This window comes from Protomyctophum parallelum, assembly GCF_964188405.1.
Source record: "Protomyctophum parallelum genome assembly, chromosome: 1".
Lineage (NCBI taxonomy): Eukaryota > Metazoa > Chordata > Actinopteri > Myctophiformes > Myctophidae > Protomyctophum > Protomyctophum parallelum.
The window spans coordinates 87617382-87636500 of NC_139697.1; the positions used below are offsets into that span (position 1 = coordinate 87617382).

General features: G+C 43.6%; 1 protein-coding gene across 1 annotated transcript; it reads left to right on the plus strand.

Annotated features, from left to right (window-relative positions):
* The first annotated feature begins 1933 nt into the window (after positions 1 to 1933).
* Positions 1934 to 18426, plus strand: cchcr1 (coiled-coil alpha-helical rod protein 1). The gene is made up of 19 exons (XM_083762297.1): positions 1934 to 2194; positions 2609 to 2885; positions 3154 to 3321; positions 3639 to 3756; positions 5626 to 5820; positions 6129 to 6292; positions 6461 to 6575; positions 7180 to 7290; positions 7519 to 7662; positions 8181 to 8291; positions 8423 to 8529; positions 8755 to 8867; positions 8963 to 9035; positions 9904 to 10028; positions 10130 to 10318; positions 11817 to 11918; positions 12683 to 12834; positions 14471 to 14612; positions 17859 to 18426. The coding sequence occupies exons 1-19, from the start codon at positions 2140 to 2142 to the stop codon at positions 17984 to 17986; spliced, it is 2589 nt and encodes an 862-aa protein (XP_083618423.1). The 5' UTR covers positions 1934 to 2139; the 3' UTR covers positions 17987 to 18426.
* Positions 18427 to 19119: the final 693 nt, after the last annotated feature.

Genomic DNA, 19119 nt, shown 5'->3' on the forward strand with positions numbered 1-19119 from the left:
ACAGCTACATGGGTAGTGTCACTAGTGTGTATCGAATCTTGAAGACCTGCATGATCCATTGCAAGGTGCTCTGTCGACAACCCTAAGCCATTCCAGCCTATCAAAATGGGCAGGGGTGAGGTGGGTTCGGGGAGTGAGGCCTGACCAGTTTGTTTTGGGAAGTCTGGAGCCTGCATGTGTACCAAGAGGTGAAATTAATCTGAACATGCTGTGGTTCTCAAACTGATATGTGCCAAGAACCTGCAAACTGGTAGCCTATTTGGCCGTGGACCCCCATCTGAAAAGAGTTTGTGCCAGGACCCCCAGAAGAGATTATCTTTTTTAATTGAAAATTATTGAAAATGTTCCATATTAAAAAACAAATAGCAGATCGTAATCATAGCCTAGCTATACAGCTAGCCTATAAACTTGCAGCACGGCACGAAATTGCACGCTGTGAGCTTTTATATATTCTATTTTTAAATAGCCATGGTAACAAATTTTGCCTGGGGACCCTCCAAGGACCCCTGGGGGTCCCCACCACACATTAAGAACAAATGTTCTGTTGGATGAAATCTGACAAAGGCCATCATGCACTTGAATGTGCATGCTGTAGGTACAGTATAGGACGCTATACCATGCACTTCAGCGACGTATAAGCCTTCAAAACCACTAACTCTCAAAGGGCACCTACGGACAGCTGCAATTTGAAACTGCCCCCCCCCCCCCAGTTTATGGAGCTATGTGTGTGGGTGGGTGGCTGGGTGGGTGAGCACGAAAACAGCTCGCCGGAATCGGGCCGGCACCCCGGTGCGTTCCTGTGGGTCAGTACAGTGACAGTACAGTACAGTACAGTAGCCTACAGTAGAGGGACCCCCACACGGTAACTCTGTCATTTCTCAACCGTTTCGGACCCGGGGCGGCTCACCGGAATCGGGCCGGCACTCCCTTTTTACCTCTATGATGATTTCCTGTTTTTGGCTATATAGAAGTGTATATTTGCATGTCTCTAAATGTTTTGATGAATTGAAAACGGTGGGCCCTAATGTAAACAAGTGTAATGCTTTTATGGTGTCGTGACTGTCGTCCACTCACAGCTAGTTTTTGTATTGAGTTGTGCTTGAAATGTACTGTAATTCTGCAAACTGTTAATTAAATATTTCAATTAATCAATCAAAAATTGCTTTATACTGTGCTAAAATAATAATACAAAAAATCTAATCAATTGCTTCTCACAAGGGGATAATTAAATTAACTTACTTTATTCCGTTGCACAGAATAAAGGGAACCTCCCTAATAGCCTACGTGATTTAACTGACTCCGCCAGATGGGGCGCTATTGTGAAACAAATGTGAAACAAGACTCTTGAAATACCCAAATGGGAGCAATGAGGGTAACTAAACCATATTGCTCTCATCATGGCATGGTGGGAGTCGTGGGACATTAAGTCAATGTTTGCTTCTAGCATATGGCCCTCTTCCATCAAAATCCCCAGCAGACCCCCACTCAATCAGTAGACCTACCTTAAACAGCTATAGTGTCACTATCTCGGTTAGCCGTTCATGCAGTTTAAACTTTAAACTGCATTGAAAATCCTTATATAATATTTCAGTCCGCCGATTGTTTGGAATCAAGGCGTGTCGTTCTCCATTGCCATGGAGACAACAAACAACTCATCAATCTATAACCTGGTCACCCCGACTTGACAGTTTAACGTAGGCCTATTTATTTTTTACATTCTGCAATTATTAGGGGTTTGCACCATTGATTGACAGTACGGTAGACTCGGGTAGAGGACACATTACGCTCTTTTTGAGTCTTTCTCCAAGCTGGGCATGGCTTCTCTCCATAGATATAATTCTCTCCACAATGTTTACTTCCGCAATCACCACCACGACACAACGACTCTCCCGTGATGCATTGCGCGAGTCAAACGGTAGTAGAAGGAAGGAAAGGTTTGTGTGATTGTTGTTGAGTTGACATGTCGCTCGTTTCTAGTTATTAAGAGTAAAGTGTACTTTTAAAGTACACCCAGCTGCCCAATAATTCATACAACGCAAAGTGTTAACACGGCACCTGACACAGACTAACCTAGGGAAGACACAGGCATCTTTAACTAGGTAACGCCGCCGCGGGGCAACAACCACATAAAGATTAAGAATGGAGAGACATTTCGCAGAAAAGCTTAATGTCCCCGAAGACTTCATTGCACCAAGTAAGTACTACAACATTGTTGAAATGTCTTGCTGCCATAGGTTGACTTGGTAGCCTCTCCTATGTCCAGCTTTGAGGGTTTGTGTAAACATAGCCCTGAAACATGACTGTCATGATTATCATGAAGTACGAGCGTCATGTGAACCATGGCTAGTGTAAACACAAACATTGTCCTAATACAAACATTGAATGCCATTGACAATGAACTGTTAATAAAGTATACTGTGGGTAAAATGTGACAACATTAGGGTTCTATGTCTTGGTAAGTAGTTTGTCACTGTACTGACATGGATGTCCGTTGTTCAGAGCAGAGCACGTAACAACCTAACAAAAAATAAATAATTTAAACATATTAATTGTGCCCGCTATGACTGGACCAGTATACTTTCAAATCAAGTGTTATTGTGTTATTTAGGGAGCCTGGTGCCCCCATCCCATTTCATGTCAAGTGCTCAGTCTACGTCTGGGGTACCTAGAGGTACCCTGAACCAAGGGACAGCACCTGTCTCCTCCTGGATGACACCAGCACTGACACCATCATCGCTTCCTCGTCCGTCCGATCCATGGCTTGCTGTAACTCAAGCTCAGCAGGAAATCCTGAAATTAAAAAATGAAAACCAGAGGATTAGGATGTTACAAGGAGACGACACAAGAGGACAGAACACTACAGATTACCAGATCACCAGAACAAGGTACAAATACAGTAGCAGATCTGCATTCTGCAAGCATGCTCAAGCTCATAGTGTGTTGCAATGTGACACACTGTGTGAGCTTGTCGATCGTCTATTTTTGGCAAGGAGATTTGGTAAAAGCGTAAAAAAGCAACTCATTTCCAGTTTTCTAGTACTGTAAGGATAGATGGTTTAAGTGATTTAAAGGCCTTGTATTTATACTGTACATATTTCTTACATCATCTCTACTGGGAGGAATATGAGCCTTCTGAATTATTGTCGTTCACAGATGTGAGGAGAGAAGTGAGCAGTGGTCCAGGCGGGACACAGAATGGCGTCTGGAAGTGGAGAAGTACAAGGCTGAGAGTGAGAGACTGAGAGGACAGGTGGAAGCATTGAAAGAGACCGCGGGGAGGCACAGGGACGAGATGCGAGACAAAGAACGTACCCTCAGCAGGTAATATGTCTACCGTAATGTAGTTGAGGCTCAGGGAGATTATGTGAACTTTGGTTTAGTACTATGTTCTTTCGTTGTTGCTTTCCATTTAACTGTTTTCCTATTGTGTCAACATGAGAACCACCAACCAGAAATCCATGCATGTACAGTATCATACAATTTTCAATTTAGGCCTTTAGCAGATGCTCTTAATCCAGAGAGATTTACAGTAAGCAAGAATAACGCATGCATTACAATGTGTTGTTAAATGAACAATAAAGCTTCTTGAATCTTGAAAGGCATGTGAATGATGTCAACCATTATCTTCTGTACTGTAGGCAGAGTCTTGACATGGAGGCAATGCGTGATGAGCTGTGTATGGCCAAGACTCAACTGGACCAAATCCGACTGCAGCTCAATCAGAGCAGGGAGGATAAGGATAAAATGGCCTCCCAGGTAATGGCTGCCGACCCACAGGACGGTTCACTACATGGGAATAGAAAATCACACCCGTGTGAAGTGAGGGCTGCTCTTATCATCGTACATCATTATGACGTAACATGTCTATTTGCTCAGACACTATGACGTATTCTGCATTCATTGTCAATGGGAATGTAATGTTTGTGTAGGACAAAAGTCTACACTAATAGCTGAATATAGGAGGGCCTAGCTCCCCTTAAAAAGTAGAATGCACGTACGTATTAAACTCACTTGTGAATATTGTTGGGAAGCTTTGATTCAGCGTCTGTGTATTCAGTTAACCACTTAAAACACATTTAGTGCCGGAAGTGCATCAAAATAGAAGCTCCGGGGTGCCAGAGTTGTCTGATCGCTTTTACTCTGAAAGCCATGAACCGGAAACACTTTCCTAAAAAAGTTGACTTTACAAAGTGACCTCACATCCCGATCATCTTAATACATTTTTTTACGCTCCAAAAAGCGTTCATATTTTGCGGGAGAGACGGATGAGGAGCAGAAATGAAGCGCCAGCATATCGATCCATTCATCACCACGGAGAGTGCCTTGGATTAGGAGATACGAGTCATTATTTCCGCCGCGCTAACATGGGAGTCAATGACAAGCTAATAGTTGCACAGAGCGTTAGCGTACGGAAAGCGAAAAGCGAAATGCCAAAAAAAAAAATAGGAAAAATTCTGAATATTCTTATCTCGCCCCGTGTCACTAGGACGTCGCTAGGACGTCCACAGACGTCGTAGGCACTAGGCACTAATTTTTCGGGATCCTTATGACGGCCTCATGCGTCGTATGAACTGAAACGGTTAAGCCTGGGGGATACGGTTGCGCAGTTGGTAGCACTGTCCTCACAGCTAGAATGTCCTGGGTTAGATTCCAGCTGGGGACGCTGTGGGTGCTGGGGCGTGTTGTCTCCTCCGCGTCATCAGTGCCCATAAACTGGGTAGGGTTGGCATGTTCTCCTCTAGGGTAGGTACCCTCACAAAAAACATGCAGTAATCCTGGTCTCTATACTGCCTCCCCCTGGCCAGCTGGGGCACCTGTTGGAGGGGAAAGGAACTGGTTGCAATAATGTGTTCCTTCCACGCGCACTACGTCCAACTGGGGAAACTCCCCCCTGTTGGGTGAAAAGAAGCAGCTTGGACTCCTCGTGCAATTCAATTCAAAGGAGCTTTATTGGCATGAGAAAACAAACGTTTACATTGCCAAAGCAAGTGTCACAATACAAAAAAAAAAGAAGAAAAAAAGGGGAAATATATACAGTTGGAGGGGGTACAGCATTTTGTAAACAGAGCTATGTCATGCATAGAAAGAAGCATGAGGTCAGTCCGTTGCTCTCCCCAGGTTGGCAGTGCCCAGGATTAGATAGTTGACACTGTTAGAAAAACATTTATTACAATTTTGTGGGATAAAAATAAAATATAAAAACCAAAACACTTGAGCCTGATTTAAACATGGTTATAATTTGGTCCCTAGTCCTTTTTGTATATTCTGTATATTTGCACATCTGTGAAATTTGTCCTTTGAATTTACCCATCCTAACAGCATTTGGCACTATTAGTACAGCGCTTGGGGAGTAGTTAGGGGTTAAGTGTCTTGCTCAGGGACACTTCGACTCACACACCTTGGCTTGAACCTGGAACCTTTCTGTTTTCCCTCTCTATTCACTCCGCTATGGTGTATGATAGTGTTGTGTAACAAAAATAGCCCATCTTCAAACTCACAGCAAGGTATATGCAAGGTCACAACAAGCTACTGTCCAAAATAGGACACCACAGCTTGGTAATGGTTTAATATTCTCCCTAACTAATCATTTGGCCTTGCATTGAACAACACTGTCTCCATATTCAGATTGAAAGACTAGAAGGGGAGTATGCAGAGGAAACGCTAAGGCTGAAGAGGGACACAGAGAGGAGCAGAGAAGAGGTTGAGAGGATGGGTCTGAAGGCTGAGATGGCCAGGTTGCAGGCAGGCGATGAGGCCAAACAACATAATGTTCGACTCGCAGAACAACTGGAGGAATCCCGGAGGAAGCATGAGATCGAGGTGATTGGAGCACATTTATTTACTGTAGACAGTATCCTTACTGGCCTACCGGCTTGGGCACTTAGCCTCTCCAATTGATCCAAAATGCTGCAGCTCGCTTGGTCTTCAACCAGCCAAAATTCTCACATGTCTCCCCCCTTCTCCGCTCCCTCCATTGGCTCCTGGTCGCCACCGCTTCAGACTATCTTGCTAGAACTTGCCCTAGCCCCGACGACCTTACATGCATATGCAAAGGCTCAACTTATGTAACTTAGATAGCATTTTATGTAGACATAGCACGATTTAATTGTTTTTCATGTATTGTCTAGCTGCAGCAGTTGATTGATGCCCACAGCACTGAACTGGTATCTGCAAGACAAACAAATGGCAATCTACAGGGTCGACTTAATTCCGTGACCTCCGATGTAATGCAGTTGAAGAGCAGTCTGATGGAAGTGTCTGCCGAGAGAGATGGCCTGAAAGAGAATCTAAGGTACCCTGTACAATCTAAAATATCCATTATGGCCACACTGTGATGCTGAGTTTTAATTAAACTTTTGAAGTGTACAGAGATTGTACAGAGATACAGGACGGTACATTGTACAGAGATCCCCTGATATTGATTGGATATTGTCACTTTACTTTTATTTTTTCCCCCCAGCCAAATAGGAGAAGCGTTTGAGACCCAGTCAGCAACGTTGGAGAGTCTTAGAAATTACATTGGACAACTTGCCCCTGAGAGAGGAGAAAAGGAGAGACTAACTGAAATGGTTGAGGTAGAGAAATCAATGCACTGTTGACGGTGTGCATGTTGGAAGCACCGTTCTCAGCAGTGATTATATATATTTTCTTTTGTGGATTCAGAATGTATGCTGTAAGTTCTAACATTTACCACTTAAACTACATCGTAAGACAGCAAAAATAGCTGTTCTACAAGCTCACAGCGTTGTGAGCTAGTAGATTGGATGTTTTCACTATTTTTGAAAAACATCTTGACAGTCACAGAAATAGGGATACCAGGCTTAATGAAATGAATGAAAAAATAATACTGATGTGTGCATGGTGCAAGCTACGGTTGCTCGATTATGGCAAAAATCCAAATTATTTTGGCCAATACTAAGATCATGGCGACATGATTAGACGTTGACTTTATTGAACTTAAAAATATTATTTGGTCATAGTCATAGAACCCATGACCTTGTGGTGCAGACACCATTTTGTAACAAATCTTGCACAGTCTTGTTAACAAGATAAAACAAACATCATTGTAAAACGTAATGTGGCACAATATTAGTTTTATCTTGATTATCTTCATAATTGTTGGATGCCAGAATTGTAATTGATGTGTATTGTGGACATAACTTGAATCTCATTACGTAGAGGCTGAATAAGGAGAAAGAGGCCCTTCAGATGACCACAGAGCTTTTGACAGTTAGACTAAACTCTGCCAATGAGATATTGGCCCTCCAAGAGGAGAAAATGGTTAAAACTGTAAGTAAATTAAATATTTCAGTGGGAATGCACTTAGCTTCGCTAATCAAATTAAGCATAAGTTCAGCATTACATGATACAATGCTTCCCTTCACTTGAACGTGTTACTATCCCGCTACATATTTCAATTGAAATAAAAAGACTACATGCTTATATCAACCACTTGCATATAATGACCTACAAGCGCCTGTTAATGTTGTGTGTGTGTGTGAACACTATTGTCCACAGACGTTATCAGACCCTCTGCTGAAAACGGGTCCCAAAGGACTACGAGTTCTACAGCTCTGGAGAGAGAGAGTCTTCATGTTATGTGTCCAGCTTCGCTCAAAAGACATTGAACTAAGAACAGAGAAGGACGGACTCCTCTCAACGGTATGAAGACTCACACAGCTGAAACACAAGTGGTTACATGAGACAACGCATATTAGAACACATTGGCATGAGGACATACTGTACAGTGTACAGTATTGAGTTGTTGATTATTATTATTATTATTCTTTAACACATTTTGACAAGTGATTCTACAAATGTTTTTCTGAAAAACCTATGTTTCTATGTCAGTTGTTCTCAAACATTTTCATTTCAAGGACCCCCAAATATATATGTAATTGGCCACCGACTCCTATCTGAAAATATGTTGTTCCAGGGACCCCCTAGACGCAAAGATTTGAGTTAAAAAACGTTCTGATCTGAAAGAATATATATTCAAAGATTTGCGCCACACTTTCAAGTTTTTTTCTAAAATTGCAGACTAACTTGTAGATCTGCTATTTTTCAATAGCTAAAGTGTAACATAATGCTTTGAACACCAAAAGGGGTTCCTGCCCAGAGTGGGTTAAATGCTTCTCTAATGTTAGATGCTCTTTGCCTGCTTGTTGTTTGGTTTACAGATCCAGTCCATGGAGCAGCAAGTCAAACAGGAGCAGTACCAGGCCAGTGTGATCCAACACAGTCTGCATGACCGCATCGCTGAGCTGGATCTGGAGAGAGTGGCCAGGGAGGTGTGTGCAAGAAGAACAAATCATACGGGTTTCCCTTTACAGTACACGAGTATATCGAACTGTTTTCACATTTGTGTATTAGGTTTTGTACAAATGATTCTGATAGCAGCATATGGGGTTTGTCTTCCCAGACAGTGAAACAGGAGCTGGCCCAGGTTGTCAAAGAAAACTTAGAACTGAAGTCCCAGAGTCAGAAAGCAGACTCTGATATGAAGACCTTGACGGAAGCCTTCCAGAGGTAAGTTTACCTTCATACAGTGAAGTTGATCCCGTTAATCAATAATGAACAATGTTGATGAAATGGATCAATAACTGAAAATGGCCTGCATATTAACATTCCATGTAAATATGCTAGAGCATAGTAACCACCACATACAGTACCTACCAACATGAAATGTCTTTGTAATGTCTGAACCACATTTTCAACACATACTTTTACTGGATGAATATCTCTTTACTGTAGATTCAGGGTTGCATTTGAGGCCAAAGTGGCAGAAGTGGACGCAGCTCAAGGACGACTCAACACGTTTACCCAAAGGCTAACGTTTGCTAAAAGAAGAGTACAGACAATCCAAGGTATAGTTGCAGGTGTTCAGCAATATCACATCACAAGTTTGCGTGTCAGAACTATTTTGGAACTTGAAGTTATTATATTGTTGTTTCACACACAGGGCTGATAATGAGGAAGGTGGCTCTGCAGAAAGTCCAGCAGTCTGCTAGAATGACAGACCAGGCTGACGACGGGTATGAGTTTATCAGCTGTTTTCGCGACATTCGAAATCCATGCCAGGGTGTGCTTATAACCACGCCCCTGTGAGGTTAGGTATAGTTTTACTGAGGTTAGGTTTAGGGTATAGGATTAGGTTTAGGCTGTCAATCACAGCGACTGGCCAATCACAGTGCGTCCTTGCACAACCCAGATCGGTTTTGGAATGACCGAGCTGACTATTGACCATATTCACACAATGGCCAGTCACTTACATGATTTTTATCAACTGGAATTGTTTGTTGCTCACAAAGTGAACAGTTGGAACAGGATGCACAATAGAAAATGTAATTATAATGACAATGAATCAGCTGTTCAATATATTTTTAATCTGGAGAATATGTTCAATTAAATCAGAATAAACAATTGTGCTTTTTAAAAAGTACTGGCATCTAGATTTTACGGCAACCTATTATTACCGGTAGTTTAATATTCAGCTGTCGAATGCACAGTTTTTTTTTTTTATGTTTTTTTGGTGGCTTTCGCCTTTATTTATTTTTATGGAGGGACAGACAGTAGGCTGACAGGAAATGGGGAGAGAGATGGGGGGGGGGGGGGGGAGACATGCAGTAAAGGCCGTCGGGATCAGGAGTCGAACCCGCGGCACACTGCCAGACTGGATTACCAGCCAAGGTGCCTGGATCGCTGAGCCCAGGCCTCAAATGCACAGTTTTGACACTTATACTACTCTAGTATTAATTTTGGCACACAGTTACAGTCCTGTCAGCCATAGAATCCCTACTTAAAAGGTATTGTTTTGGGAGATGTTTTGCTCGTATGTTTTTCTGCCCCTCTGCCTTCCTCATTGCATCACCACCTTTCTTTGCGTGTGTTTTACATACACAGTATCCGATTCCGAAGCCTCCAGGCAGAGGTTAACTCGGTGTGCGAAGAGAGAGACAACTTGACACTGGAGCTGAAAAGAACCCCAGAGCTCATCGAGAACGCCGTGGCTGATCTTAGAGAGCAGTGTGAGCATTTGTACAATTCTGTACTTTACACTCTCCACCACCAACAATCTTGTGTTCTTTTTTTTTATTAGTTACATTGCATCTCTCCATGTGCCTTCCAGTTGAGAGTAAACTGCGGCAGCAGCGACAGGAGTTGGAACAGAGTCAGGCGGAGCACCATGAGGCGGTGTCTGGCAGAGAGGAGGCTCAGCAGAGACTGCAGCGTCTCCAGACACAGCTGGAGGAGACTAACATCAACCTGGCGCAACTCCGCTCCGAGCTGCACAGTCAGCGGGAACACAGTGAACAGGGTCAGACATACATCACATGACACTGCCCTTATACCCACCGTCCCTTATTGTCTCCACCAGGCCGAAGGCATGTGGGGAGAGTATGTTTTGCACTCCGTCCGTCCGTCCGTTTGTGTGTCCGTGTGTCCGTCCGTCCGTGTGTCCGTGAGCAGCTAATCTCGGCCACCGTTAACCCGCTCGATGCCACATTTTGCACACACACTCCCTGGATGCCAACGATGAACCTCTGCCCCAAACCTTCCAGAACGGCCTGTTATAGCGCCACCAGGAGGCCGCTTTGTGCAAAACAAGTTTTTGCACAGTACACCTACAGATGTTGTCCAAACATCGCGCAAATTGGTACACAGTCTCTCTAGAGCCATTCAACGAAACGGCTCTTTCAGATTTCTCAGACTCCATCCTGATTGGTTAACATTGGCTTCCAAAGTTCACAGGAGTGCTCAGTTTCAAACAAAATGCTGCAAATCATGAACACATCGCGTGATTTCCGTGAAATTGTGCACCCACATTCCCACTAGGCCGAGGACGAAATGACACATGAACAATTTCAACTCAGCCTCAAGGTGGCGCTATAACTGGCCCAAAAGTGTTTTTACTTCTAACTGTACGGATCTGTGGATAACTTTGTATGCCAACTCCCTAGAGGCCAAGGAAAAACCTTTGCCTGGAATTTTTCACATCTGCTCTTTATAGCGCCACCAGGAGGCCGACATATGTATAACACATTTTCTATTATTACTCCTTCAGATTTTATCCAAATTTCACGCAAATCGGTACACATGATCTCCATAGTCATGTGATCAAGACAGGTTTTTTTGATTTCTCATATTCCATCCTGATTGGCCACGATTGGCTCCTACACTTTTCAGGAGTAGCCCGCTTTGTACAAATCGCCACAACTCCTCAACGCAGCGTCCGATTGCGATGAAACTGTGCACGCATATTCCCACTAGGCTGAGGAAGAAATGCCACTTGACAGTTTTCAACAGCCTGATGGTGGCGCTACAACAAGCCAAGTCGCGTCATGCACTCGCACACACACACACACACACAACCGGTCGATGCCAAATTTTGCACACACACTCCCTGGATGCCAACGATGAACCTCTGCCCCAAACTTTCCAGAACGGCCTGTTATAGCGCCACCAGGAGGCCGCTTTGTGCAAAACAAAAACATTGTACCTGCATCCCTCCAACACCAACCTCCGGCCCAAATCTTCCTCAACAGCCTGTTATAGCGCCACCATGAGGCCACAACCTGACCTGCCCTGGTGGAGACCTGTGCCGATTGGCACTTTATCTAGTTTTATACATGTATTCAGTCAAGTCTTTTATTTTGGTGCTTGTCGATTTCTTCTCTCTCTGTCTGTCGATTCTTCCTCTAGACATGTGTTAAGATTCAGTCCATCTCCCCCTGAGGTAAATTGAAAATCAGTGCTGGACTGTGTTTCTCATTACCCGAGATGCTGAAGTGTTTGTTTTTGTTGTTTGTCATCAGCCCTGCGGGAGACGGTGTCTGAGACGCAGAGCCGCTGTGCCGAGCAGCTGAGGGAGATGGAGGCTCAACTTAACAGCGCCAGGAGAGAGCACACTAAAGCAGGTATGAAGGCATTAACTAGCCACCTATCACACCGGATCACCAGGGGGTGATCAGGTGTGATCAATTGGCTAATTTTGGCCCTGTCCAGAGCCTGGGCAGAGGCTTTTGTGTCAGTGTGATGTCAGAACAGGCCAGCTCCATATATGGAGATATCATTTGGGCCCTGTCCAGATCCCGGGCAGAGGCTTTTGTGCTGGTTCTGGACAACTGTGTATCTGACGGACTCAAATTTGTCAAATGAAGTCGGTGGGGCGAACGGTTCCCGAGTTACGTGGATTGCAGACGTACATACGCACAGAGACTTGGTGCATTTATAGATTTTAAGCAAACTTAACGAGTATACAGGATCCCCTGGGAAAAATATTTTAAGATCTATCTCATCCTCAAAATCTGCACGATCAAGACAACATAGGGATTGTTTATCCGGTACTTTTTATTATAATTGGGATTGATTATCTGATCGTACACTGCAATTAAAATCCATGCGATTTTACTCTTAAACACAACTGATACAAGAAACCGAAATTGATTTTGTGCTCAAACGGTGCCCAATGAGTACAATGTTAACTATGATTGTCTATTCTCTCTCTGGCCATTTCTCCTTGAAAAATGTGTTAAGATCGAGATAGAGCTAATTGATCAGTTTAAATATTTCCATAAATTATTCTCAATTATAAGATTACTGTGTGCAAGATGTAAACGTATTAGTGACTATGACTTGACTGTTTCTCTCATGTTTCTCTTGTGCCTCTGCCTTGTTGCAGTGATGACTTTGAGACAGTTTGAGAGGCACGCAGCGAGGGAACGGGGTCAGGAGAAGGAAGGGCAGCATTTGCAGAGTGAACGCACAAAGAGAGAGCTGGAGGATTTGCATAAGCAACTGAGACAGAAGGACAAAGACAAAAACCTACTCTTGGTGAGACATTTAATGCAAGGCCAAGTTATTTATTAACAGTTTGCAGAATGGGTACATTTCACATGAAAGCACAACTCTGTTACAACTCTGTTACTGTGGACGACACACTGATAAAGCATTACACTTGTTTACAACAGGGTACATTTTCTATGTATGGTAACTATGATAAACCTCTATCATGCTGTTTTTTGAGTGGTGCAAGCCACTCCCTTACGGACTTATGTGTGTGGGTGCCTGCCTGGCTGGCTGGCAGGGTAGGTAGTAGGGTTGGGTGACGATACGAATACATCGTCAATCGCGAATATACGAATCCAATCGCCGAATATCTTTATTAGGCGATTTATTGGGACGATTTAGCCCAGATAACCTGTAAAGTGTGAGCAACATGTGAATCAATTTGGCCCAGCAAAGTAGTAACAGCGGCCGGGTGGAAATCCGTCCCGTTATAATGGTATGCTCCCACAGTCCCCGCACTCAGCACTGTCAGCAGCCAGCATCGGGCACCGCGGCACGGCACTTACGGCAGCCGCCAGCCAGAGTAAAGGCTGGGAGCCGAGGGAGGCTGTAGCCTACATGTTGTTTAAGCTCCAGACCCATGCAGTTTAATAATATACAGTCACAACAGAATGCACACTGCTGTCTCGTGTCTCATCACAATCCCAATGCGCCACCCGTGAGTGGCGGGGGGGAAAATAAAAAAACTGTCTACTAGTGTTAGTGTATAGGCACGGGGATCATTCATTAGCTTAGCGCTTAGCTTAGCGTTAGCTTAGCGTGTAGCCACTGGCCAATACTGGTGCAACCCACTGATTGAACTTCATCTCCGCCTGTAATCTAAGTTATTTTTATTGACAACGTGAACTAACCCCGACACCAGCGCTGCAAAAATAGACAGATCTACAAGCTCTCAATGCGTAGCGAACGGCACTGCAAAAACAGGCAGGACGCGATGCCTTGAGAGCCTGTGTGGATCAGCCTGGCCGCAGCAGCTTGTGGGCTCCGCTGCTCCGCTCTGAGCCTCCGACGACCGGTGCGGGGAGGGAAGGGAGCAAGTTACCCTGGCTGCGCAGCTGCGCTGCAGTCTGCAGAAACAGACTGATCTACAAGCTCTCAACGCCTAGCGAACGGAGCTGCGAAAACAGGCAGGACGCGGCGCCTTGAGAGCTTGTAGATCTGGCTTTTTTGCGACCTGCAGTGAGCTGTTCTCACTTTACTTTTATGACACGAATACATCGTCAATCGGTGAATATTGGTCAGACGATTGGCGGTTGAAAAAAATTGGCATATCGCCCAACCTTAGTAGGTAGGTATGAGCATGAATACAGCATGGTTGTTTTTCACCACCTGTGCGCAACCTAACACACACACAAACACACGCGCACATATTATTGATTTCGGGTGTGCCAGTACAGTACAGTACAGTTACAGTACAGTAGAGGGACCCCCACACGATAACTCTGTCATTTCTCAACCGTTTCAAACACGGGGCGGCTCGCTGGAACCGGGCCGGCACCCTGGGTGCGTTCCTGTGGGTCTGGAACTACCCCCCCCCCCCCCCGGGAACCCCCACACGGAGTTGCACCACTCACTTCACACAGGTGTGATTTATTTGTCTTCATTTGTCTTTTTTTTACAGGCCACTATTCATGAGAGAGGACTCATGAACGAGTACAAGAAGGCTCGCACCACGGTGATGCAGCACTCGATTGCTCTTGGGGAAACAGCACGGCCTTCAGAGAAGAGTGTCGTCAGAGCGGAAACCCAGCTCCATGCCAAAGGTAAAGCTGCTAAAACTCAGACTTTAAGGTATATTCAGTGATTTCACCTAATTATGAAAACGTGTTTTCCCTTTTGATAAGTGTGCTGACCATATAAGGAGTTCCTCCCTGTCCCCAGTTCACCCCTGGGGTCAAAAGACTAGGTTTTGTCTTTAGCTAGGGTTAGCCAGCCTTCATCCAATCAGGATGAGAGGGGCCTTCCTCCAATCATGATCGAGTGGGGGCGGGCCTTTGTGCTCGTGCTGTTGGCCTGTTGCGTGCCCCCCCCCCCCCCCCCCCCCCACTGTAGAGCGTGTGCATGTGCACAAATCACTGAATGCTCCTTTAACCTCCTTCCTCAACATAATAGCCACTGTTACATTGACTAAACCCAAGCTGCATATAACACCTTCCATGTTATATTTTTCAAACTTTTTGATGAGGCCTTCCCACTACAAAGGAAGATAAATAAAGTTAGAAAACAGAATAATGTCTGGTTAACCGCAAGCCTCAAACGATCAATAAAAAAAAAAACATAAACTCTATCGTGATTACCTCACTAATCCATCTCCTTTAAATTTAAATCGATATACAACCTATAGAAATAAACTAAATCAGCTGCTGAGGTCAGCTAAACGAACATTTCATGAAAATACATTTTCAGATTCACAGAATGACATGAAAGCTACCTGGAAGATTATTAATGAACTTATACATAAAAAAAAAACACCAGGTCTAATTCTCAAACTGAATTAAAAACAATTAGGGGCACGGTGGCACAGTTGGTAGTGCTGTCGCCTCACAGCTAGAAGGTCCTGGGTTCGATTCCCGCTGGGGACGCTGTGGGCACTGGCGGCGTGTTCCCTCCTCCGCGTCATCAGTGCCCATACCCGAGGCGGGGGTTGGCGAAAGGGCCTTTCTGTGTGGAGTTTGCATGTTCTCCACGTGTCCCCTAGGGTAGATACCCTTAGCCTGGTTAATAAACCAGACTAATATCGCACGGACCGCAGGATATTAGTCTGGGGAGGCTCAGCTTGGATTTCATTTCCAGGGGGGGGCGGGTTGAAACATTTTCTCTTTGACGCAATTGGTCAGAGCTACTGTCAGTCTCAAGCATTGAAAGTCACTGTACCAAAGCCCACCCTTATTGCATACTGTGTCCCGATTGGCCGCCCCATTTCTCTGGTGTAGGAAACAATTGAGCCTCTCCAGACCGTAATCCGCCGGCAGGCAATTTTTCTTTTGCCAACGGCTGATTCGGTCTGGTTTATTAACCAGGCTAAGATACCCTCGCAAAAACATGCAGTAATCCTGGTCTCTAAAACTGCCTCCCCCTGGCCAGCCGGGGGGCGCCTGATGGAGGGGAAAGGAACTGGTCGGAATAACGTGTCCCTTCCACGCGCTACGTCCGGCCGGGGAAATTACCCTCTGTCAGGTGAAAAGAAGCAGCTTGGACTCCTCATGCATAGAAGGAGGCATGAGGTCATGCCGCTGCCCCCCCAGGTTGGCAGAGGAAGTGTAGCGCCCAGGATTACATTAGATAATTGGCACTGGGTGAAAAGAAAACTGGGTTACAAAATCGTGAGAATTTAAAATGGCTGACACAACTATTACTAATCCTTCCGTAATAGCCAATGAATTCAACAAATTCTTTGTCAATATTGGTCCTTCCCTTGCAGACAAAATACCAAACACACCGCTGTCTACTTCAGGGCTTAAATGTCCTTCTCATCCATTTATCTTCGATCCCATTACGGAGAAGGAGCTTAGTGATACCATAAACAAACTCAAATCATGTGCACCTGGCCATGACGAACTTAAATCTCAAATTCTGAAGAAATGCCTTCCATATATTGTCAATCCACTTTGTGACAGGTATATTCCCTGAGCAATTTAAAATGGCCAAATGTATACCGCTGGTGGAAAAAGTACAAAAATATTTTACTTTCTCTACTTGAAAATTACAAATTACTTGAAAAGTACTAGTTTCGCCCAGGACGATATTCGATGCGTATGCACCGTCCCAGCAAATGACGTAATGACTACTTGTGCCTGATACGGCAGTGGTGCCAGATTACATACATGTATACATAGGAGCATTACCTTTAATCCTCCCCACACTAAAACATATCGTCATTACGTCACCATCGAAAACCCTCCCACTCTGGCATTGGGGTCCTTTAATCGACATCTTTATTACGTCATCATTGAGAGCTAGTTATACCAGTTATACCCTGACGTCATATGCTGGGACGGTGCATATGCATCAAAAGTGTCGCAAAGTAACCATAGTATACCGCTAATCAACTTACAAATTACATATACATATTATACATAGAGGCATTTCCTTGAATCCACCCGACACTGATCGACATATACGTCACCATCGAAGGCATTGGGTCCTTTAATCCACATCTTTATTACGTCATCATTGAGAGCTAGTTATACCAGTTATACCCTGACGTCATATGCTGGGACGGTGCATACGCATCAAAAGTGGCGCAAAGTAACCACAGTATACCGCTAATCAACTTACAAATTACATAATACACAGAGGCATTTAGTATTAATATCATAGTCCAAGATTAAGTAAATTTAAAGCAATTGACAATTTAAAATAAATAATTATACTGTATACGTGATAACATCTTTGATTCATATACCTTTTTTTTCATCAGATATCGATGATTTATGATTTATTTTTCTTTGAGAAACTAAAAAGGGATCCAGAATAATTCTAAATCGATAAAACTATTTCTTTTATAGATAGAAACTTGTACCATACTTCATAATACTTAATACATGCATAAAGTAGGTAGGTAGCAAATGGCTAAACCTAATAATTAGTTGTTGCACACTGGTAGGCCATTTATGGCCTACTAGTGTGCAACAAGCAAGTAGGCACTCGACAGAGTGCAGTTCTAGTTATTAATGTTACTACCGGTTTCATTTCTTGTTATTGTTACTATTATAATAATAATTCTTATAATAATTATTATTATGTATTTTCATTAATGTTTTAATTTTATTATAACTAGTTTAAGCTCACTTGGCAGCTTTATGGAATTCCACTCGATAAGCCCCTCTGGGGTTTTTTGGCCCTTCCGGCACATTTGTTTTTAATTTTATTTTCATACAAATGTATTTCATCCCATTTGAAATTTCCTTTGTTTTTCTTTTAATGTACACATGTGCAAATAAACCAGACTATCCACACCTCTGACCATTTGACTAAACCTGACCAATGGTCTGTTTGTGTTCTGGCAGAGACCCTCCTGTCTGTGCTGGACGACCTCCAGGCTCTCAGTGCTGCGGTCGTCAACAGTTCAGAAGACTCCGCTGAGGAGGGACACGTGGACAGTGTAGGGCCACCAGTAGCCAATCCACACAGCTGATAGTCAAGTAAGGTTTTCTACATCCGGCACTGCTTTGACGATTCCGAAATAATCGGCAAAGCAGTGATGGTTTGAGCAATAAAAAGGTCTTCATATCATATGACTAATGCATTGCTTAAAGTTCTCAGTCCTGAGGATTTCATAGGGTTCATTTAATGAGATCAGTGCAGATTTGCAAAAAAAATTATTCAGTCTTGGAATTTGTTTTGCTTTAAGCCCTGCTAATGTCAAGCAAATAAATGTGTCTGGAAAGGCTGGATTAGTTTTTGATTGTCTGCAGGGCCAGACCAGACACTGATGACTTCATATGAGCCACAGTGGGTTTTTCCTTGTGCCTCTGTGCAAAGTGGAGCCTGACAGGAATATCAAATAAATCTTCTGCACTGGTGTGGAAGACTGATGAACGCACTGAGATGGGATCTGTAGTGTTTTTTAACTAGCTTTACCATTGCTTTTTTTGTCATGTCTTATTTGTAAACGTGATCTAATAAATTATTTTTCATATTTACGAATATTTGTAATTCAAATTGTATTTATTTTTAAGTGATAATATTTACATGAATTATTGAGAGACAATAGTTGGCGGAGTCGAGTGATTTACAGATGTCATAGTCTATAAATCTTGAGGTCATAGTTTGTTTCCACCTCGACAAAAAAAAAAAAAAGGTACTGTTCTGGTGATGGCTATTTCATCATTGAAATGTAAAAAAAAAAAAAAAAGCTGACAGGATAATACAGTATGCAGACAAGAGACAACATTTCAACAGCATTTAGTGTATAGAGGGTATGCGCGTGACATCATCATCAAACCCGGAAGTTATGCAGGGATGCCTACCAAGTGGCAAAGAAACTACTTTCTGGCCTTTGACAGCCCATGCATCCAAACAGAAAAGTCATATCTGATTGCATTAAACAACATTAAACTGAATTTGTCACTAATTTTGCCACTCGATTTGCCACTCGATGTGCCATTCACTTTAAGCATGCGCATACCCTCTATAGGCCCCCCTAGCATGTGTAATAGTAATTAGGCTGCTCTTACATTATGTCATGAGTGACATGTCATTACATTGTCCGTGTTTCCAAATGTGTTCATGGCAATATATATAGGGAGAAAAAAAGTTGCTTCCAAA